This window comes from Apteryx mantelli, chromosome 7, assembly GCF_036417845.1.
Source record: "Apteryx mantelli isolate bAptMan1 chromosome 7, bAptMan1.hap1, whole genome shotgun sequence".
NCBI classification, from domain to species: Eukaryota; Metazoa; Chordata; class Aves; order Apterygiformes; family Apterygidae; genus Apteryx; species Apteryx mantelli.
Window position 1 is genome coordinate 12580265 of NC_089984.1, and position 21030 is coordinate 12601294.

The 21030-nt window shown below is 40.9% G+C and overlaps 1 protein-coding gene across 1 annotated transcript in view; it reads right to left on the reverse strand.

The window, feature by feature from the left end:
• Positions 1-21030, reverse strand: part of GRID1 (glutamate ionotropic receptor delta type subunit 1) — a 559243-nt gene that overhangs the window by 311623 nt on the left and 226590 nt on the right. The window contains exon 3 of the mRNA XM_067299797.1: positions 17836-18120. Within this exon, the coding sequence (XP_067155898.1) occupies positions 17836-18120 (285 nt within the window). The remainder of the gene's footprint in view (positions 1-17835; positions 18121-21030) is intronic.

Genomic DNA, 21030 nt, shown 5'->3' on the forward strand with positions numbered 1-21030 from the left:
AAAGAGCATCTCTGGAGTTTCAGCCCCTTGCTAATGTCTGAAGAGCCTAGTGTCTCTGTGTTTCTGGTGGACAAGAATTACCAGAAAAGGGGATTTCTCACACTACCAGCCCCTCTTTCTGCAGTGTTACAACTAAAGGAAGAGGGGTGTCAGCGACAACCCAGCACTTTGTGACAGAAGCCAATGCCATTCGAGACTGTGGCCATCCATCTCAACTGGCAGCGAGTAATGACTTGCATCTCCTCTTGCCTAGGCATAATCTTATTCAAAAGATTCTAGTAAATAAGTTATCCTTCAGGATGTCATGAAACAATCTGTAGCCTGAGACACTGTTTAAAAAAAAAACCAACAAACCACTGTTCTCTTGCTGCCTCCCTTCACCCTGCCCACTAATATGCAGCTTCCATTAAAAAAAATCTTCAACTATGAGAAGGAAATAGGAAGATTAATTAAACATTTGCTATCTAAACAAGTTCCACCCTCTAAAGAAAACACAATCACTTTTATATAGGAAACCTCTCTGCATAAACACATTAAATTTTCAATAATCAGTATACAAGGACACTAGAGAAAACAAATGTTACCTGGAGCACAATCGCCTTCCAGTCATACCGTTTGCCATGCAAGTGTCCCAGTACAACAAAACAGAGATCGTGACAGCGTGAACTCAAAATTAATATGGTGTGATAGGATGAGATTTTGTAACTACTGCCCTTTTAACGCAAGCTGGGTAGCAGAAACAAGTTCTCAATTATCGAAATGTCTTGGGGGAAAAAAGAAAGCCTAGCTCAGGCATCTTCATTCTCCTGTATTACAGTTATTTCTCTGCTGGCCTGCAGATTTTTTTTCAATTGCCTTAATAATGATTTGAAATACTACACGTTACAGGCAGGAAACTGCTGTTTTTTTAGTTTTTTGTTTTGTTTTTTAATTTCTGAACAATAAACAAAGCCATTCAAAAGGGTAGACCAGCACAGCAAGAAAGCGTCTCTTTACAGGTGGATCGTCTCCCAAGCACTCTCCGTTGCTATACGGACATGCAAGTCCTTCAAAGTTAATTAAATGCACACTAAAATTTTCCACTACCTCACAACTTTCAAACACCTCAACATCACATTTAATTTTTATCTTTCAATTTAACACAGGACATACATTATGCTCTGAAAAGAAGTTGAACTTGACCTTGAGACAAGTCCTTCAGTTAATTTTACTTCAGTATTGTGTAGTTACAACATATTTTACTTTAACTATCATCAGAATTTACAGCCAGACATTTTCAATATTTATCAGTTCATCTGACTTTAATTATAATAAGTATGGAGCTAACTTCCTGTGCCTTCAGAAGTCACATCTATCAGACTAAGTTCTCAAAAGTCAGCAAAATCCAAGCATGAATGTTAACTGAGGTGACACGGACTTCCTTGCACTACCTGTTTTCTGTCAGGTGTTAACAACAAAGCATCTACTGAACTAGGGAAAGTCAAGGAGATGTTCATACATCCACTATATGGCAAAAACAGCAGTGTCAGGGCTGCCCTACCTTGGGAAGCCCCCAGCCACCAGGTGCTTGGCGTACGCTATGTAACACGGTGGAAACACTAGGTTTGCCATTTGATGTATAGGAGAGACAAAGGATGAAAAAAAGAATAGAACAAAGTATTAGGGTGTAGTCAGCTCACAGTATGTAAAAACACAAACTCCTCTGGATTTGCCAGATACTTTATGTTCGGCAAATCAACACCAAATTATCCACGTAGCTTGACCTTTCCAAAATAATTCACTCTCCAGGACAGTCCAAACATGACAAAAATTCAATCTAAAAAGCAGAATGCTACAGGAAGCTACCAAGGGCTACATGAAAACAAAGTTACAATATAAAAAGCTTTATAGCACTAAAGAAAACAGATACTACCAATCCCACCACCCCTTTTTTTTTAATATATTCCTGCAAAGACAGCATACATAGCTAATATTCATGCTGTGTGCATACAAAGCAAATAGCACAGGAAATTATAAGCTACTTCAATGAAAACATGCTGCTATGAAGCCTAGATATCCTGCATTGGTCCTTACTCTCCATCAGTAATGCTGGATTATTTGGAAATCCAGAAAGCTTGGTGTTGATTGCAGAAAGTACAAATTTCGCATTTTATCCCAGAAGATTCACTTTTGCTTAACATGCCTAAATGACACCAAACCAAATTCTTACTCCTAGAAGCTTCTCTCTATGCTAGCTCTGTATTTAAAGCTGTATTTCTAATCAGAGCTCCTAGGTAACTGAGGTTCATCAATATAGGCCCAAACTGCCTTTGCTCCTTGTTACATAGATGTACACACTTTTATATGCACGTGTACTGCTCTGTATGTGTGTGTATATAGGTAATGTATGTATTATACACCTACATGCAACATAAGGACATGAATATCAACACAAAAACGTATCCCTATAAAATAAAACAGTATAGTCACATATGTGACTGTGTTACATGCATAGGGGGTTTACCGCATTTTTCTCCTATCCTTTACTGACCCTCAAATGTTACCAATTAATCTCAGCAACAGGTGGTAAAGCCCAGACACAGCACTTTTTGCTCCAAAAGCTGGCTTGGCTTTGCTGCCCGCAGTTTCAAGAGTACCAGCATCAGCCAGAGGCACCAGTCCCCTAGTCGCCCGCGCTGCAGGGAGCGGAGGGAGGCCAGCTTGCTGTCAGCCCCCGACTAACAGCACCTGGCCGCCTCTGCAGCTTTTCCCGCTGGGAGGGAAAGCACACAGAGCTCATGAGCCGAAGGGGACAGAGCAGCAACACCGTCCGCAAGGTTTACATTTGAGTGAAGCCTGTAAAGCAAATGGTGATCGCAAAGGGAGAAAGGCAGATGTTTTGAAGGCTCTGATACGCAGCCTCGGCAACTCAAGCGCAAGACGAGCCTCGCTGCGAGTGCGTCACGAGTGCTGGCATCTCACCAACTGCTCCTAATAGGGGCAGCTCCTTCCCCCAAGTGCCCACTGCCGTAGGGAGCAAGCGGGGACACAGAAATGCCTGTACCTTAAATAGACACACCAACTGCAAAGAGCATGGCTGTCACCTGAACTTCCAACGAACACAGAAGCCACTCCAAACTTGGTACTGAACTTCCTCACCCTTAAAATAAAGGGAACAAAACTGACTGTATGTGCAGCAGGGCCCCTCCTGAAGCTCTTTATTTATTTATTTTTTTTTTGGGGGGGGGAACCCCACATAAACATTGCTTCAATAATCTCTTGATTAAGCACTCAAGTCTTATTAAGTACTTTGGGTCAATGTGCCAGAAGGAGGAGGCAGAGCCATCTCCAGTACAGGAATGCTAACAAACATATCCCCTATTATAAAGGGACAGTCTGGTCTTTTCCAGATCAATGATAAAATAGGGCCATGCCACTTCCTTGTTTTCCCCAAGAGTTCACAAGAGGGTTGTGTGAAACATATGAACAACTAGATTTTGGGTTGGCTTCTGCCACTACAGTTCTATTAAGAAGCTTTAGAGGCTTGATGTCAGTTGAATCTTACCGATAGCCATCAATTACCTTCACGATAAATACCACTTTAAAAAAGCAAACAAATCTAAAACACTTTGCCCCCACTATCTGAGATCTGAACATTTGATGGACAGAAAAGCTGTGGAAAAGTCACAGCAAGAGGGATCTGAATATTGTTTGGTTTTATGCTAGATTAAGGGCTGCTGCTCTCCCTGTGATAAGTGGGAGTTTACGTGCCACGCATACAAACCGGCTTGACAGCAGCCAGGCGCACACTACTCTGAGCGATAAGAACCAGGTGCCGGAAAGGCTGAGTGACTGACGGGGCCGTGCACACGCAGACGTGGTTGGAGGACTGCGCATCAGTCCTTCTCCTCAAGGAGTCCCAGGCTCCCAAGACATTACACTGACGCACAAGAGACTTCATAGGGAGCTCTGGAGAAATCAAATTCACTGTTGCTACATGTTTATAAAAGGTCTTGGTGAAAATTTTTCAAAAGGCAAAATGGGCACCAGAACCAGCACTTAGCTGACATTAGTAGTCAATGAAAATTGGTCATCTCCCTGCCATTGGACCTTCAAAAATGGCTCCTTGGGAGCTAATGAAGGTCAAAGATCAAGTTCAAATTAAGTACAGAAGAAGCATCTCACCATCTTCTGTGGTCTTTATGGTAGGTTGAAGGTCTATTTTAGCTTTATTTTCAACACATGACATACTTCTCATATTCATAGCAAGAAGTCAAATTCTGTAAGAGGCACCCCAGAATAAGACAGGCTGTAGTAAGCTCCTGGTGTCCGACAACGCAGCTCTATCCTACACACAAGAATTCCTAATGAGAAACTTGCCGTAGACGTATTTACATGTCTCAAATGAATAAACTAGGAGTTAACATTGCACATTGCTGTTTCTGTACAGTTACCACAGTAATTAACAGCAACAAACATTAAATGTTTAAAATCCCTCTTTCAGATTCTTTCCTTGTCTGTCCTTTTTTCTTAAGATTAAAAAAGGGTAATTTTTCCTAACAAAAAGTCTCTTCAGCACATAAAAAAATTAGCTAAATAAAAAGCAACCATCCTCCCACCCAAGACATATGGGAAAACAAAGCTATTTGCATATTCCCATAGGTCTCTCTTTGCTTGCTAATTTCCAGTCTTTAAATTATATTATTAGGATAAAAAACATTTAGCTGTTAATTTTTATTGGCATGTTTTGCAAAAGAAAATACTCAAATCAATATCAACTCCTCATAGCAGCATTTCAGACAAGGTTTTTTTTTCAAGTAGGTGGGTAACAAATAAGAACATTCCCTTCATCTAGGAACACACTGACCACACTCGTCTAAAATTGCTCACATTTACACAGAAATCAAAGGTATTTTTAAATCCCAATTTTCTAATAAATCAATGGCAAATAATTGTCCCTACAGATTCTGCTGAAGCAATATTTGGAAAAACAATACTGATCACAAGTAAGAGAAAATCCAACTTTACTTTTTTGTTTTCTAAACAATCATTAAGAATCCCCAGACGGTTTTCCTGATGCTTTAACTTGTGTTAAGTGCTATCATCATTAATAAGAAACAAAGATCTAATTATCTATTGTTTTGCTAGATAGCAAGGTTAATTTTTCTTTCTCACATCAATAAGAAAACCCTGCAATGAAAAATGCGCTCCTCTCCTACAAAGGGTCAGATCTGCTCAAATGCTTCCCCCTGCTCAAGCTGATTATTAGTTTTGTAGGGATTTTCCTTCCCCTCAGGTGGCAGAGTCAGCCATTCTGCAGCAGAAGGGGCTCAAATTTGTCCCTTTCTACTCTAAGGTGATTAATGGCCTCAGTGCACAGAAGAATAAATTTCATGGAGTCCCAAGCAAAGGCCACTTTCAGAGGAAAAAAAAAAAATCCAGCCAAAAGAGAAAGGTAGATGTTGCACCACAATTTTGTCCTGGCACATCATAAGCCACCACAGTGACTACTGCAGACAGTTTTTTTTGTTGTTGTTGTTGTTGTTGTTTTTTGGGGGGGGGGGGTAAAGAGACTGTTTACTCCATCCCAATCCATTATTCATCCTAGTACCAGTGAATCTTTCCGACCACAGAATGTTAATTAACACGCAAAAGGAATTAAGCACTGGAACATTAGAAACAATTTGTTTCATAAGCAATGGCAGTCATGAATGCTGGGACTTTGTGCCTGATGGCTGGATTACCTCATGTTTAATAACGTCTCATTAAAGCTTTTAGCACCCTTGAGTCTTCTTATAAGACCCTTCTCTTTGGGGACTCTCTGCTGTCAAACCGCAGCAAGGTCCTGCCGTGGCTGGGTTGATTCCTTGTTGCTTAATATTCTGCAACTGCGTTCACACTGTCACCTTTTACACAGCACGAGTTTGCAGCCCCCTCCTCTACTGACCACCTATTTTTGCAAAATGCATAGAAAAGCTTTGAGGCCTCTGCCATATCCAATTGGTTTGAAATTGGTTAACAAGATCAAAATTATTCAGGGCACAGGCAGACTGACAGAATCTCACACATGCAGAGGACAATCACAGACGTCTTATTTTTTCAGAAACCAAGCTGAAAAATCCACACAAACCGAACAATTCAGTCCTCCCATACATGTACACAGGCCCGTTCTGCAAACGGCTTTATATATTTCAATTTAAGATTATATTTAGCCTTTGCAGTCCCTCTACTCAGTCTAAAGATAGAGCAGTTCAGCGCGTGCACGCAATTTGCAGGATAGGAGCTGATGCTGCTCCACGGGCCTCCTGGCATGGCACCAGGCTCTGGTACTTAATGCCCCGTGCAGGGGGGTTGCCACACCAGGCAGACCTTTCTGCAGCTGCAGGAGAACTCAGGAGTGGTTCCGATCATTCGGACTACTCATTTATGTGTAGATTTCAAGGAGATTGTTTATCCTTTTAAAGTTACCCTGGTACAACAATTCTCACATAATCACAGAATAATGTGCATGCCCTTTCACTGAAAAAGGAGGTAATAAAGTTTTCATCATTTATTCTTTATCATTTAAACCAGCCCAATTCAGATGCTTTAATTTGCAATGGGACACACACAAGAAAATAAATCTAATTACAAACTTCCTTCTCTCCCTCTTTCCAAATGTGAAACTTTTAGCTTTCTTAATCCTTACTCTATTTTATTTTTTTTATGTGCTGCAATGAAGTTGCTGAGTAGGTGAAATTAAGTCCCTCTATCATCTTTAGTATGTGAGCTAAGCCCATAAAGGGAAGCAAACACATCTCACTGCTAACTTGTATTTCACTCTTGCCACTTGAGTTAAGGCTAATGAGAATGTTTTCAATCACATCATGTTCTAAATCATCAGATGATCTTCTGATGCAACGATCTGAAGAGGCACTGAATGTCTTACTGACACAACCAAAAGCATTTGAGATTTCTATTATTGCTAATTAACTAATTTTCTCAGGCTGCCGCTGTTGCACAGCAGGATTTACTAAGCCAGATCAGAAGTGAACTGGTTAAATTATAGTAATCCGAACAGGATGAAGAGTATTGAATGCTAAGGAAAAGCCAACAAATGCAGTGTCTACCTCTAGTCTGCATGTGGAGACAGACACGAAGCGCCGAACTGCTGAAGGGAGGGCGCACAGTGCCGAAAGGGGCAGTGTTCGGAGCACAGGCAGGGAGAGGACAGTCTGAGATTCAACCAAGAAACACTTCATCCCTGAATGACATTACTGCCATTACACCCATAAAACTTCTCCCTGACACCGGCCTGTGGTTACCAAGAGGCTGCTGCACTTTCCAAACCCGTGTTTTTGGGTTTCCATCCCTTTTTGTTGCTGTGCTTTGTAACGAACGTAACTAATCTTTCTAATGCTGTTAAGAGGATTTTAGAGAAAGAGAAAGCTGAATACGCCTGTCGTCAGTACTCAGTCAACTCAACTAACTGGCCAATAAACCAGCATTTAAAGTGTCCCTCCTTCCTTTGCCTCCCATCCTTCCTACTGCAAGGCTGCCCTTGTTATTCTTCTGTTAATACCATATTAGATTGTTTTACTTAATTAGTTTGTCCAGGCTTATGTGGCTGCACAAGATGGGAGAGAATGAAAAATACACCACACAAAATACCACCACAAGGACTCCCACAGATACTACTTTTCACAGCAAAGAGAGGAGAGCACCAAATACAGCTTGTTAGTGGGAGAGAGAGCGTACCCTAGGCACCAGGACTGCCATCTGGAGTCAAATATCTGCAGCCTAAATTGTGTTTTTCCATAAAATTTGATGAGCTCACATACTTCCATCCAGAGTAATCATAACACAGCATCATTAATGCAGAACAACAGGGAAGATCTTCACTCAAAATTAAAAAACACTGCTGTTCCTTAAGCCAACAGGATTTACACAAGTGCCTGGTAGGATATCCAGTTAGGTGTTGGTGCCCAGGCTGTGCTGTCTTATGGATACAGTGCCAGAATTTGACCTTTAATTACTCTTCTGCAGCAGGGGGGATTCATATTCCTACTTACAAAAATAAATGGAAAAGAGACAGCTCCTTCCTGTAAAGATTTTGTCAGTTGTAGCACTAAAGCGATACAGAGTATTGATTCTGGTTTGGATTATTCCTTTCTTAACAAAGTTCTCTTGAGGTTATAATGTGGGTTCTGAGAGACAAGATATAATCTTAACTCCTCTGAATGTTACTGTCAATGTCACATATTAAAAGCAGTGGGCCAAAGGAAGATGGCTTTCAAAATCAGGGAGGGGTTAACCTGTATCAGGACAAAATGAGATTTTTGGACTATAGTTCAATGTGCAAAAAAGGTATTTTGTATTTTAGGGACTGAATATATCTGGATCTTTTGGTATAAACACACACAACTGTTCCTAACTCTGCAGGGGTGCTTTGCTAGGCAGATATTCTGCTGATGACATGAGCAAAGGGTTGGCAGATGCAGACCAGAGGAAATCACCATTACATTGCAGAAGAAGTTCAAGGCAGCTGCAATGCACACCAGAGCTGAATCCCTATACCTGTACACCCTGCCCTGAATTCCCTTATAAGTCTGCTGGGCAACAGCTGAAAACTTACCCAGCCAAGACTTTGATTCTTACTGATAGATGGGATGGGGAGCTGGGACCATCAATAGTTCCTGACCCCACAGGCCTTTCAAGCTGATTAACTAAACCATACTGCCTCCACCCAATTCTGGGAGAGCTATGTTTCCCGTTCAGTGCCTCCCCATCACAGGGAATGATCAATGAAATTATTGCAAGAGAAAACCTCCCTGATTCTCCTGTATGTTCTTGACAGAACTGGGCTATTTGGGTCTTCATTACCAAAGCAACAGATATGAAAACAAAGTGTCCAGTATTAAAAGGATCTTGTTAGGATTCAATGTTTCCCAGTAATGAGACTTATACTATCTACATTTTTGTACACAAAAAATAATATATTATTTCCATTTAAACAAATGCTGTAACAACATGATGAATATTAAATCACTCTCCAACAAAACTCAGACATCCAGATTACATTCCTAATGGGCTCTGACTCTGAATAATCCAAATTGTGAAGTCTTTTTTGCTCCACTTTTTATTTAATTCTTCACAGTCTAATGATGCATTTGCTTCTAAAATGACTGAAATAACTCTTAAAATAACTCCCAAAGCAACAGATCTAGATGTTAAATGCTCCAGAACATAAAGACAGAAGGTAGAAAAGGGCCTGCACAGCACAATTCAAGGGACTCCAAAAAGTCTACTACCTCTGCACTCCTCTGGCCAGAAAGGGAACTCTGCATAGCTGTGGACAGCCAGTTGGACATTAAATACAAGCTCCGTAACCCCACCAAAATCAAGGGGAGTAGATACCTAATCTATAAAAACACACAAATAATCTTAAAGGCCAATGTTTCAGTGCATCATTTCTACAACGGAATTAGCACAACTACCTTACCTTGTAGGATGATGCACTAAATTGTAAATTGCTCAAACGCTACAATAAAAGAACTTCACTGAACAGAGAGTTTACTATAAAGTCATAAAGGTAGTAGATAATATTGATGACACCACTATTGACCAAGTGTAGAACAAGGTTCTGGTCGGAACCTAGACAACTCAAATGCTTCAAGATGCATGCACCGGAGCAAGTCTCTGCAGCTTCATACCAGCTGCTCCTGAAGAAAGGAAGCACTGAGATGGAAGCCTGTTCAATATGAATCCCAAGAGTGTGTCACTGACAGGAACTCATATTTTTTCATTTTCTACTATTTCCTGATTTAATAACCTCCTAGGCAGGCTACATAACTTATCTTTGTTTGCATTCATTTACCTCCACCTGAAAAAAAAAATCAATCAATCTTTGCTTATTCTTCTCGATCACTTCCCATTTCTTTTCTTCAGCTAAGGAAAAGTATCTTCCTTTGCTGCACTCCGCTACAAAATAAAAGAAAATCATGCATTTCCACTGGGGGTTGGGGGGGGATGCCTTTTATTGTGTTTGTTTTAATTCAAAGAAGAATACTTATTCCACATCCCACAGAAATAATTCCAGCACAGAGTATTTACAATCTAAACTTGTCTTTTTGGGGGTGGGAGGTGAATCTGTGGCTTTACATTTAAATGCAATTAGCATCAGATCTTCCCAGTTCCTGAATGCTGAGCAAAAGGCTGTCTGTCTAATAAATTTGCTACATTATATATAAACAAGCGCAGTAGTCTACCATTTTACAAGTATATATGAATGTATCACAAGTATAGGAATACCAGACAGGCATGGTAGAAAGCTCAAAACATCACGATATCACACTAATAGCATGTATTTGTTGATAGCCACTCAGCATGTTGAAAACCATTTTGACCTTTAGAGCTCTATAAAAAATACATTCCCCCACATACTTCAGCACTACAAAGATTTCCAGAGTTTTATATTCACTGTGGTCCCCAAGATTGATGCCTTCTGTGGAAGGCAATGACTAATAATATTATCCATTCTTGAATGTACTCGGTCACCATGCATTACTAGGAAGAGAAGAAACGTAAAGAATCCTTCAGAGTACATTCATTCACAATTTATCAATGGATCATCGGAATACTCCTGGCCAAATTGCTATCCACAGCCTATTGAAAAAAATGCCAAAGCTGAACCTAGCAACTATTCTAACACACTGCTAGGAGCTGGAAAAAGAGACAGTAAAGAATCAAGGAGTGCACACTGAGTACCTTCAGGACCCCATTAATAACCAATTTTGACTGGATGACTGAACTGAAATACTGGTAGAAAATTGCTTCCAAAAAAAACCCTTTCATTTAATTTTTTTCATGAGCTTTCCCCTCCCTGCTTTTTAAATCTTTAAAAATACAAACTAGTTTTAAATGTAACTATTTTGAAAAAGGGGACAAGCCTTGTGTTTTGAAAACGTCACTTGACAGCATTTTGAATTTTTCAAAAAAACCTCATGCCCCTGTCTTTGCAAAACATTATTCCAACTATTTGTAAGGTTGAAATTATTTCCTAAATGTGCCTTGAATTTATGAACAACCCTAGTTGCTTGAAACTATCCAAAACTATTTGTCCAAAGATCTCTGAGCGGCTTCTTCTACTACTGAACTTCCAGATAAGCTCTGATAATACTCATTCAGAAGAAAGGCTGCACCATAACTTTAAGATCATTTGTATATCATATCAGGTATTGCCTTGAGAGTGTTTAGTGAATAGCTTTTATGGGAAATCATCTCTGTCCACTGCTCACCTACCCTGTTAGGAATTACATGGGGGAGGTGGGGAGAGTTTTTTCTTCTGCTATTTGCTCCTGGTCACACACTTACTCATATACCTTAAAAATCAAAGTACTAAAATTAATTTATAAGTAATAATTTGAAATGAAATTGACTTTATTTAATTACATTTAGTGTTATATACTGTAATGCATTACTAAATAAAGAAAAAATACTAACAGAAATGACAAAATCTATGCTTAATTTAAGTAGGCCAATTACTTTAAGTGCTGTTAGAGTCAGAAAAGTGATTCAAGGATAAATATGGGAACACACAACGCCATTTCTTCAATAGCTTCCAGATCAAAATTCAATGTAAAAGCCAAAAGGTCAATTTTTTCCTTCTACCCAATGGAATCTCAAAATCCCCATGAGACTTGGAGAACTCCGCTAAATTCTTTCTATCCCAACATACGCTGCAGCAGCGATGCTGATAATACATTAAGCTACCAAACACTATCTTCCCGGGAAACCCTTTGTTTTGTCCAGGTTTTCATATTTGTCTGGAGTCCAGACATCCAGCAGCCCTGTTATGCATGAATAATGAGATGATGCAGAATTTGTGTAGAATAAATGCTCAGAAGATGCCATTTCTTGTTGGCTGAAGGTTTAGGTCCTGTCTATTCCTCTCTCACTTATCCTGTGCAGCAGCACCAGCAGCAGAGACGTCCGAGGACTCCCTCCCTGTGCCGTTGCTGTTGCTGGCACAGGGAGTCAAGGTACATTTCTGACTAGCAGTCAAGGTACATTTCTTTGCAGCTGGCTGCTTAAATTCTGTGCATTTTACTATTCAAACACGGCAATCCCAACTCAGGCTGCTCTGCAACAGTTCCAGCCAGGATGCTCTAACCACCTAAAAATGAGCATTTGTAATAACACAGGCAAACCAGCCATACAGCTTGTGCAGAGGAAGTCTAATGCTTTCTGGTGGCAACAGATTTGCTGGACAGGCACATACCGTTGTGCAGTTGGCCCAGCACTTCTTGAGTGCCAGATTCCTTCTCTGTGCTTTAAACATGGCATGCACACACTTCACCCTGGATAAAGCCTGCAGAGAAATATGGCAGCCCTTGCCATGCAGAGATGGTTGTCTAAAAGCTGAGCTGATGATGTAGGGAGCTGAAGATAACTTGTTATACTTATCAGAATAAAACAAATCTTAAAGCAGGTGGCTTATGCACAAATGTTCTACTTTGCTTTTGATGTGAGAACCTACATTTCATATCACAACTGATTTGCAGCATTACACACACAGACAGTGTAAAACCATGTATTTCTCGATTTTCACTACTATATTCCTTTCTGGATTAAATAACTGCAAGATTAGCAACCTGCACAAAAGCACCTTCACAGGAGAAGAGATCATTCCAGGATCAAAAGTCAGTTGTAAAACTATTGGTAGTATTATTCTTGTCGCTTCCAGTCAAAGGAGAGGTCCTTCACAGGCAGGACTCAAACAAAATTGTGCTGTATAATTGTTGAAGGAAACAGGAAAATTTCCAGAAGAGTCATCACATTGATTTTTGAATACTACTTTGAATCTTGCTACATAGAAACAACTTGTTTTTCAATGTGGCTTCCATGATCCCTCTAATCTTAGGAAAAAAAATTAAAAATGAAAATAATTTATAAATCAACCAACTGAAGTTTGGGGCTTATTTGTGGATTGGGGTTTTCCCCCCCCTCTGGTAGGAGCAGCATTCCATCAATAGTTCTGAAAGGTCCAAACTTTTAAAAAAGTTTCTTTTGTGAAATTATTATACTACTCACTTTTCTCAGCCAGACAGCACTGTCACTTATTGACACCAAGAATTAAGAATAAAATATTACAGCTCCCTTTTACAGGCCTAATACCATTTCACTGATATCGTGAGGTCATAACAAACACACACAAAAAAAAAATCTGTTTTGTCTTACGTTCCGTAATATGTGTTTGTGTGCACGTATGTAGGAAAGTAGAGAGACTTGATATAACCACAGAGCCAAAATATTTTCAACAGTAACATTAATCTTCTGAAAACATAACTATTACTCATACTCTCTTCAGAAATAGGACTTCGTATTCCTCAACATTTTCATTTTCACATCCAGCTTCCAAAATCCTTCTCAAATCCCTCCCTCTAACCATATGGCTGTTTATTTGCTCCCCATAAAAGCAGAGCTTCAATTTTTTTTATTACCCAATCTCATCTTACTGTGGGCAGCACCCACTGCTTTTAACCTATAGTCATTTTAGAGCTTGGTAAGGTTCCTTACGAAACTTGCCATGCTACCAATTTTTGTGTCAGAAAATTTGATTACCAATGCCTCTACATCCATGAGGTCAACAAAATAAAACTTCCCAGCAGGGCTTTATACACCAGTCCAATATACATGGAGGTACAAAAGATATTCCTGCAGTGGAAAAAGCAATTCAAAACACATCAGCACAGCTGAAGCTTTTTAAGATAACAACAGATCTGACTTAACAGGTGCATAGACCAAGTTCCACAGAGCACAGTATGACAGCCATTGACAAACTTAAGGCCAAGTCAATTTTTTCCCCATAAAATTAAAACCTAATACCATGATGTAGCATGAGATTTTCATAAAACCATTTAAAGTGAAATAAGGGACTTCACATAACTGTGGTCCCTTCAGTTCTTATTACTGGAATTACCTTATTCCTTAATGCACCTCTTAACAACTCCTGCCTAAAAAAAACTTTTTAAGAAATTTCAAACACCAGTTCAGTCATCTTCTGCTTCCTACATCGTCAGCTCATGTTAGACAACCATCTCTGCATAACTAGAGCTGCCCTATTTCTCTGCAGGCTTTTCCAGTGACAAGTATTGCATGCTGTGTTTCAAGCAAGCCAAGTTTTTCTTTCCATTTCACAGAGGGAAAAGGGAAGCATACAGGGGCTAGAGAGCCTTTGCAAAACAACACAGCAAACAGCAGCAGGCAGGGAGAAAGGACTCAGACAGTCTTGTTCTGGCCTTGAGCACTGACAACTCTAGAGCCCAGCAGCAAGACAGGCAACTTGACTTATCTCAGCTATTATTTACTTGAATTACCATAGTTCCTAGCCATCATTTTCCTATCAGGCAGCAGTCTGATCAGCAGAAAGCACCTATTGGGATCAACAGGGAGTAGATTTCCACGCTTCTTCTGAAGTTGTGCACAAACCATAAATAAGAAGTGAAAAACGAGGGTTGAGTCATGGCAATGCATTATCTACATGAAACCTTCTCTTTCCTTATACAAATATAGAAGAACTATATGGTTATGCATCCACTGATCTTCCCCCCATTGGTACTGCTCAGTAGGAGAACCGTGCATCATCGAGAAAAGTCTGAATGCCGTTCCTTTCAAGTCTGAGGTCTTTGAAAGGTCACTTCTCTAGAACCAAGCTATTACTCATTTCTTCACCACAAGAGTGACAAGATTTAAAAGCTTAGGTTAGGTAGAATATCACAGTTTGAACTCTGCTTCTACCATTTCCCTTTAGCATTTTTTTTTTCTTTAAAACTTGCACATCTTTCCTGTGAACTCTCTCCATTTCTTGTTACAAGTTTAAAAACAGAATTTGAGGCATTTTACTGAAAAGGACCATGTTCTTGCATTGAAGTTGTGCATACAAATTTCTCTCTGTACCTTCAGTGACAAAAATATCAAACAATGCATATTTGATCATAAGCACAACTATATAAAAGGGGTTTGCTAGGCTGTTCAATGTCTACTCTGTATTTCTATTTACCAAGTCTGTTACTTTTCCTTTATTTAGCCAGTACAGAAATTATAATGCAAAATGTATGTCTGATGAGGGACAAGTAATTCTTGAAGTAAATAATTTTCAGCTCCAGTATAGCACAGCATTACTATGAACAAGGGATTTCCTTAAATTGTGATAACATTATTTTGTCTTTAGAAAACCTGACAGTTTCCACATGGAGGACACCAAGGGATTGGCTGGTTTTAGAGATCAGCAGATGGACAAATTAAAACATTACTCTGGGGAATATTACAACTTCCATGGAGCAGGTAGAGAAAGACCATTTGTTACAGTAAATCACAGAAGCCTGGTGCTGGAAATGCTCCATAATCATGAGCTCTTCAAGTGACTTCCCTCCTCACTGCTACCCCAGGCCAGCAGTCAATCCCTGCCACCAAGCTGGGACAAGTGGCTGGAGATGTGTAGCGCAGCTTTGCTGAAGCCATCTGACGAGAGGGCGGTGGGCATGCCCTGAGAGGCATCGAGCTGCTCTGGAGCTCAACATGCAATTTCCTGGGAACTAGGTTACCTATTCCATATTTACCAGTGCCTGCCCAGAACATGCAAGGAACACCTGACTTCTTTATGGAAACTCCTCCTGCAAAATACTTATGGAGGTGAGGGAGGACCACACAAAACACACTCCTTTCTGATGGAATTGGAGTGAGATAGCTCTCCCATCCCAGAGGGAGAGAAGAGGAACCGGCCCATGAGCAGCGCTGTAGACAACATGCTCTGCACTGGCAGAAGCACAGTATCTGTGGCAATCTTCCACCCCCGTGTAGTGTTTGTCCTACTGCTACAAACTGAAGGCCAGTCTGTGATAAACAGAAAAGATAAATGTTATCATATCCCAACTGACAGAGTATGTGAATTAAAGGTACCAGGATTTGGTCCTGAGACATTAACTCTTTGCAGAGAGGCAAAGAAACACAGCTATGCTACTGGAGTAAGTGGTAGCAGGTTCAGTAACTGGGCTTGCTACCAGGGAAAACGGGTGACAACAGCTTGTATGTGGGGGCAACTGCAGCGCTGCTGGGCCAGGAATCCTGGGGGTTGGAGCTGTGCCCTCTGCAGATCCCTCAACTCCAACAGTCTAATTTCCTTCAGATTTGGAAGGTTAAAGCTACAAGGCAGCAGGAGAAAAGATGGAATGGTAACTATAAAATGATGCTTTAGGACATTTTAAGCTTTTCCCCCCCCCTCGTCCCTCCTGGAAATAAACATTAGAATAAATCTATCTTTGTAAGCCAAACCCTCTGCTATACAGTAACTTTGTCGTCATGACAAACGGGCCACCAAAAGAACACCCATCATTCACACTGCATTTTTCACTTTCAAAACATTCACTGGTCAAGCTTTATATATAAAGGAGAGTAAGTAAATAACAGTTTATTTACTGCGTTGCTGGATTTTTGAGTCTACAGATTATCTCTATACAAGTATCATGGCAACCTTCTCACGCATATAATTAAAGTCATTTTATAGAATCTTAGGTGGATATAGCATTTAAAATCATCCTCATCATCCTCAAATTGGCTTTTGTAGAAAGGATTAGTGACATCTCTAACAATTCAGAACAGAAATCTGCACCTAAGCTCTCAAAAGTCATTCTGGCTCAGAAGCCTTTGTATATGATTTTTTTTTTTTTTTTTTTTTGGGGGGGGGGGGGTAAGGAAGGAGGTGGGGGGAAGTGGCCCAACTTCAAACCAAAAATGTATTCCTCTCTAATTCACCTATGATGATCTGTGTTATATAGTGAAAATACAATGAAGAACTACCCTGCATATGTGGAAAACTGTGTATAAAACCTGAACTACATACACAAATACACATAACATTATTATTCCAACTGCAATTTAACCTCCATTTCTTTTATCTTTCTGTTCATTTTAAGTCACCACACCAAAAACATACACATCAGACTCTAAATCCAGAGGGTTTCCATGGTTTTAAAATGTGACATAGCAAATTTATTGTTCCGTCACAGATGCTATATCCTAAGATGGGAGTGATGACAATACTATGAGTTAAACATGGAAAAGTATTTCTATCAGTTGACTGATTGAAAAAAAAAAAGTAGTAATAAATGCGCACACTTCCCTTTTACTCTGAGAGCCTGGCACAAAATAAGTTTTATTTCTTCCATCACTTCTTTACACCCAGCATAAGGTACTAAATTTGTTTGGGCAGAGACTTCTTTTCCTCAAGTTTCAGCCCAAAGGGAAAATTTTGCTGAAGGAGATGCATCAGATGTGGTGAAAATACTAAGTCTACCTTTTGGTTTAATGCCAGGAAGGATACCACTGCGAAATTTATTCCAAATGGAGAATGGTGAGAGGAAGCACGTTAAAAAAAAATAGTAATTTTGAAAATTAATTTTTAAAGAGAACAGTACTTGGCTTTGAAAGAAAGTGTTTTGCAGAGGATGGGTAGAGGCCTTGCTGAATGTACTTGCATAGCTACATGACCCCTGCCAATCAATTTCAACACTTTATTAATATTTTACTGAAAAAGTGTGAGATGATTCAAACTTCAACTGTCTTGGTAGAAGGTGTTGCTAAGCAACTTTGCTGCTTGCCTGAAAATTAGTTTTCACAGCAACCTTTCCTTCAAACCAGAGACCCGAGGCCACTCAAAACACTTTCCCTTTAGTCCTTAAAGAACCCAGCAAGTTATATTTCAAGAAAAAAGGAAAAAAAAAAAGAAAGAAAGAAAAAAAAAAGGTCGTACATCTTTTCTCCCTTTTCTAGTCAAAAGGGACCAAGGTAGTAGTGTCTGCAATTCCCTGCTTTGCTCACCGTAATCGCTGTCGTAGAACACGATGAATTTCTGCCACCGCAGCTCGGTGACCAGCTTGAGCATAACGTCGTTGAGGCGGACGGGGGGCCGGGCGGCCAGCGTGTACTCCTCCTCCTCCAGGCTGGGGTTCAGGTGGCAGGCGGTGCGCGGCGAGCCCCCCGTGCTGCGCTGCACAAACAGGTGCGGGATGTGCATGGCGTCCGTCAGCGACTGCAGCGCGTTGGCCGAGGCGCAGCCCGTGGACGTCACCAAGGCCAAGATCCCCAGCGTCATCAGGTCGCAGGCTGCAGGGGACGAGACAGAAAGCGGGGCCGGGTCAGGTCCAAAAACTCCTTCGACTGACCTAGGTACTAAGAAGTGCTTTGCCCTTGGCAAAACCAAAAACTGAAGTTATTTCTATTACAGTATCAGCTGAAGCCTTTTGGAGATAGATTTTGTACCTTTACAGTAAGAAACAGTACCTGCAATCTGCACAAATAGGCCAAAGTTGAGGAAAGAGAGCATTACGGCTGCCATTTCCTCAGACAGAAGCTGCTGCGCATGGCGACTATGCTCCTTGCTTCAGGTCATTCCACTGACCTCAGACCTCCTGAAACCTACTTACCTGCCTTCACCTCTAAACCTCTGAAGTCCTGGGACAATAAAGAGCGACTGCAGTTTCAAGGATTTGTTTTATATAAAGTTCTAAAGGATTTGTAATTTGATGAAAAAACATTTATCGTGGGTCTCTTGGAGCAACAGTGCCTTCAGCAGCACTCCTTACAACATGGGCACAGCAGGAGCGCTGCACGCTTACTAATAACACTCAAGCTGTTGTCCTTAAAAAGATCTGGAAAAGCACATACTGTTTAAAAACAGTGCGTATACATTTGAGACCATCTGCTTCTGAGAACACAGTATTACCTGAGCCCTAAAACAGGCTGCGCGCATTTGAAAATCTCCGCGCTGGAGACGCACGACTCTCCTCAGCCGCCGAGGACGGCGGGCAACCTCTCCGCAGCTTTGTCCACACAGAAAGCTGCGATGCTTCCCTTCCCTCCACAAGAAGTAAAATGCTATTTAGCTGGGGGTTGCCAAACGTGTTCCCACCTCGGAGGTTCCCAGCTATGACTCCGCAAGCTATTCCATCAGGGTAGTTAAAAAAAACCTCTGCAAGACGCTACTGCAATCTTTGCTGCGCTTTTCCCCATGCTTTGACTAACCCTGCTGACGAAGTTGCAGCAAGGTTTACCTGCGCGAGCCCCGGGCCTCACTCACGCAGCGAGCCCAGCCCGGCCCGGCCCGAGGGTGCCGGCGGCTCCCCCCAGCCCCAATGGGGGAAGCGAGCGCCAGCTGCGGGGGGCCAGGGGGCTGGCGTGTGCATGCGGCGACTGCCGTCACGCAGGAGCCGCGCGCAGCCGCCACCTCTCGTCTCGCCTGCAATCTGGCTGAACAGAGAGGTAGTAAATCAAACGTGCCGTATTAAAAGAATTTATTTATCCTCAACCCTTTTCCTGCTATCTGCACTTCCAGAGGCCAAAGAGCTAGGCAGCTTATCAGTAATTAATAGTAATAAACAGTTATTTAGTAGTCAATAGTAATTAAATACAGAAAGTTACAGCGATTAAGTACAGAGAACTGTTTTTAATGCAACCACTGAATCATTCCACAAAATATCTTTTGAGGACAGAAAACAAATGTATTTGACTTTGATAAGGGATAACAGAAAAAATGTTTGATCGTCTCTATGCAGAGAGCACTCGACACGTATCCTAATGCAACAGTGAAAGGTGAAGTGCTTTTAAAATTATTTCCTTGACGGTCCTTACAATAAACATGTCAGCTGCATTACTTAAATTTGCTCTGCGTTAATTATAGATGTATGAAATTGTTCTCCGTTTTTCCTGAAAGCTGACCTGATTTAACAGCAGGGAGGCATTACATTTGCCAAATGGGAGACCCAGGTTCGGGAACAGATTTGATTTCCCAGGCTTCTCGCCAGAGAAAACTGAACATGTCATACAGGTAACTAACTTATTTAGCCCCAGTAGGGGAGGGAACAGGGATCAGCAAAGGGGACGGAGGGGAGTAGAGCAGAGCTGAGCTCTGAACCCCCGCAGAGATCAGCGGCCACCGAACTTCGCTGTCAGCAGGGCGAGAGCAACAAGCACCCATCTGCAGAGGGAACAGTTTACTTACGCAAGCAGACAGAGGGGAAACAAACCCCTTCCTGAACGGAGGCTGCGTTCAGAGTCGGTTATTTGTGGAATACAGAACTGATCATCAGTGGTATAACAAAACATAACTTTTGCTCAACAATCGACACTGATCGAAAGCTGCTCGGTTATTTAGCAGCGACGCGTGATACAGCAGCCCACGGGAACCGGGCCCCCTTATCTCCCAGCACAGCCTGCAGACCGCAGCCGAAACATCTCCACAACAAAGAGGTGTTTTGGTTGAGGGATTTTCCCAGTGTTCTGCAGTTTATGTCAATAGGCTAAAATGAAAAATTAGTCAATCAGCTTTTACATCCTGATATTTTGTCAATTGATTATGCTCCACATGAAAGCATATGCTACACAGTAAGCGTTATCCTCTCTTGCCTTTCTGTTCTGAGATAGTACAGCAGGCAATAAAAACCTGGAACAACTGTAGGCAAAATATGGTTTCGTATTTTCTAAATTGCTTTCTTTAGTCAAATTATGGAATTTGAAACAGACTATTATATATTTTTAATAGAAGACTTTCACTACACAAAAATATGAGAGACTCCTAGAAGTTCAACTTCTCCACACTTTTTACACTGAAGGGTGAATAAGCTCTCAGTATATTAAGAAGAAATGTATTACTTTCTACACAGGTAACACAGCGGGGAACATCTACAGAAGTAGAACAGACTCCAATTCATTAAAAAACTCATTAACTCTTGAGACATCCTGAAATTACTTAGCATGAGAATGTTCAAGGATTATACAATCCCAAAAGAAACTCTTCTAACATTTTTTAGGGTTTCCTCCCACTTGCCTATACCTTCTTGCATACAAAACTCTATGGCTTGAGAAAAGATGTGTTATTTTCTGTTTTACTTCACACTAGGTTAGGATTAAAGTTTCAGTAACGATCATATATCCCCGACTATGTGATCAAGTAAATCACCTCAGTTGTACCTTCATAAACATTTAAAAGAATCTGCACCTTTCATACATGAATTTCAT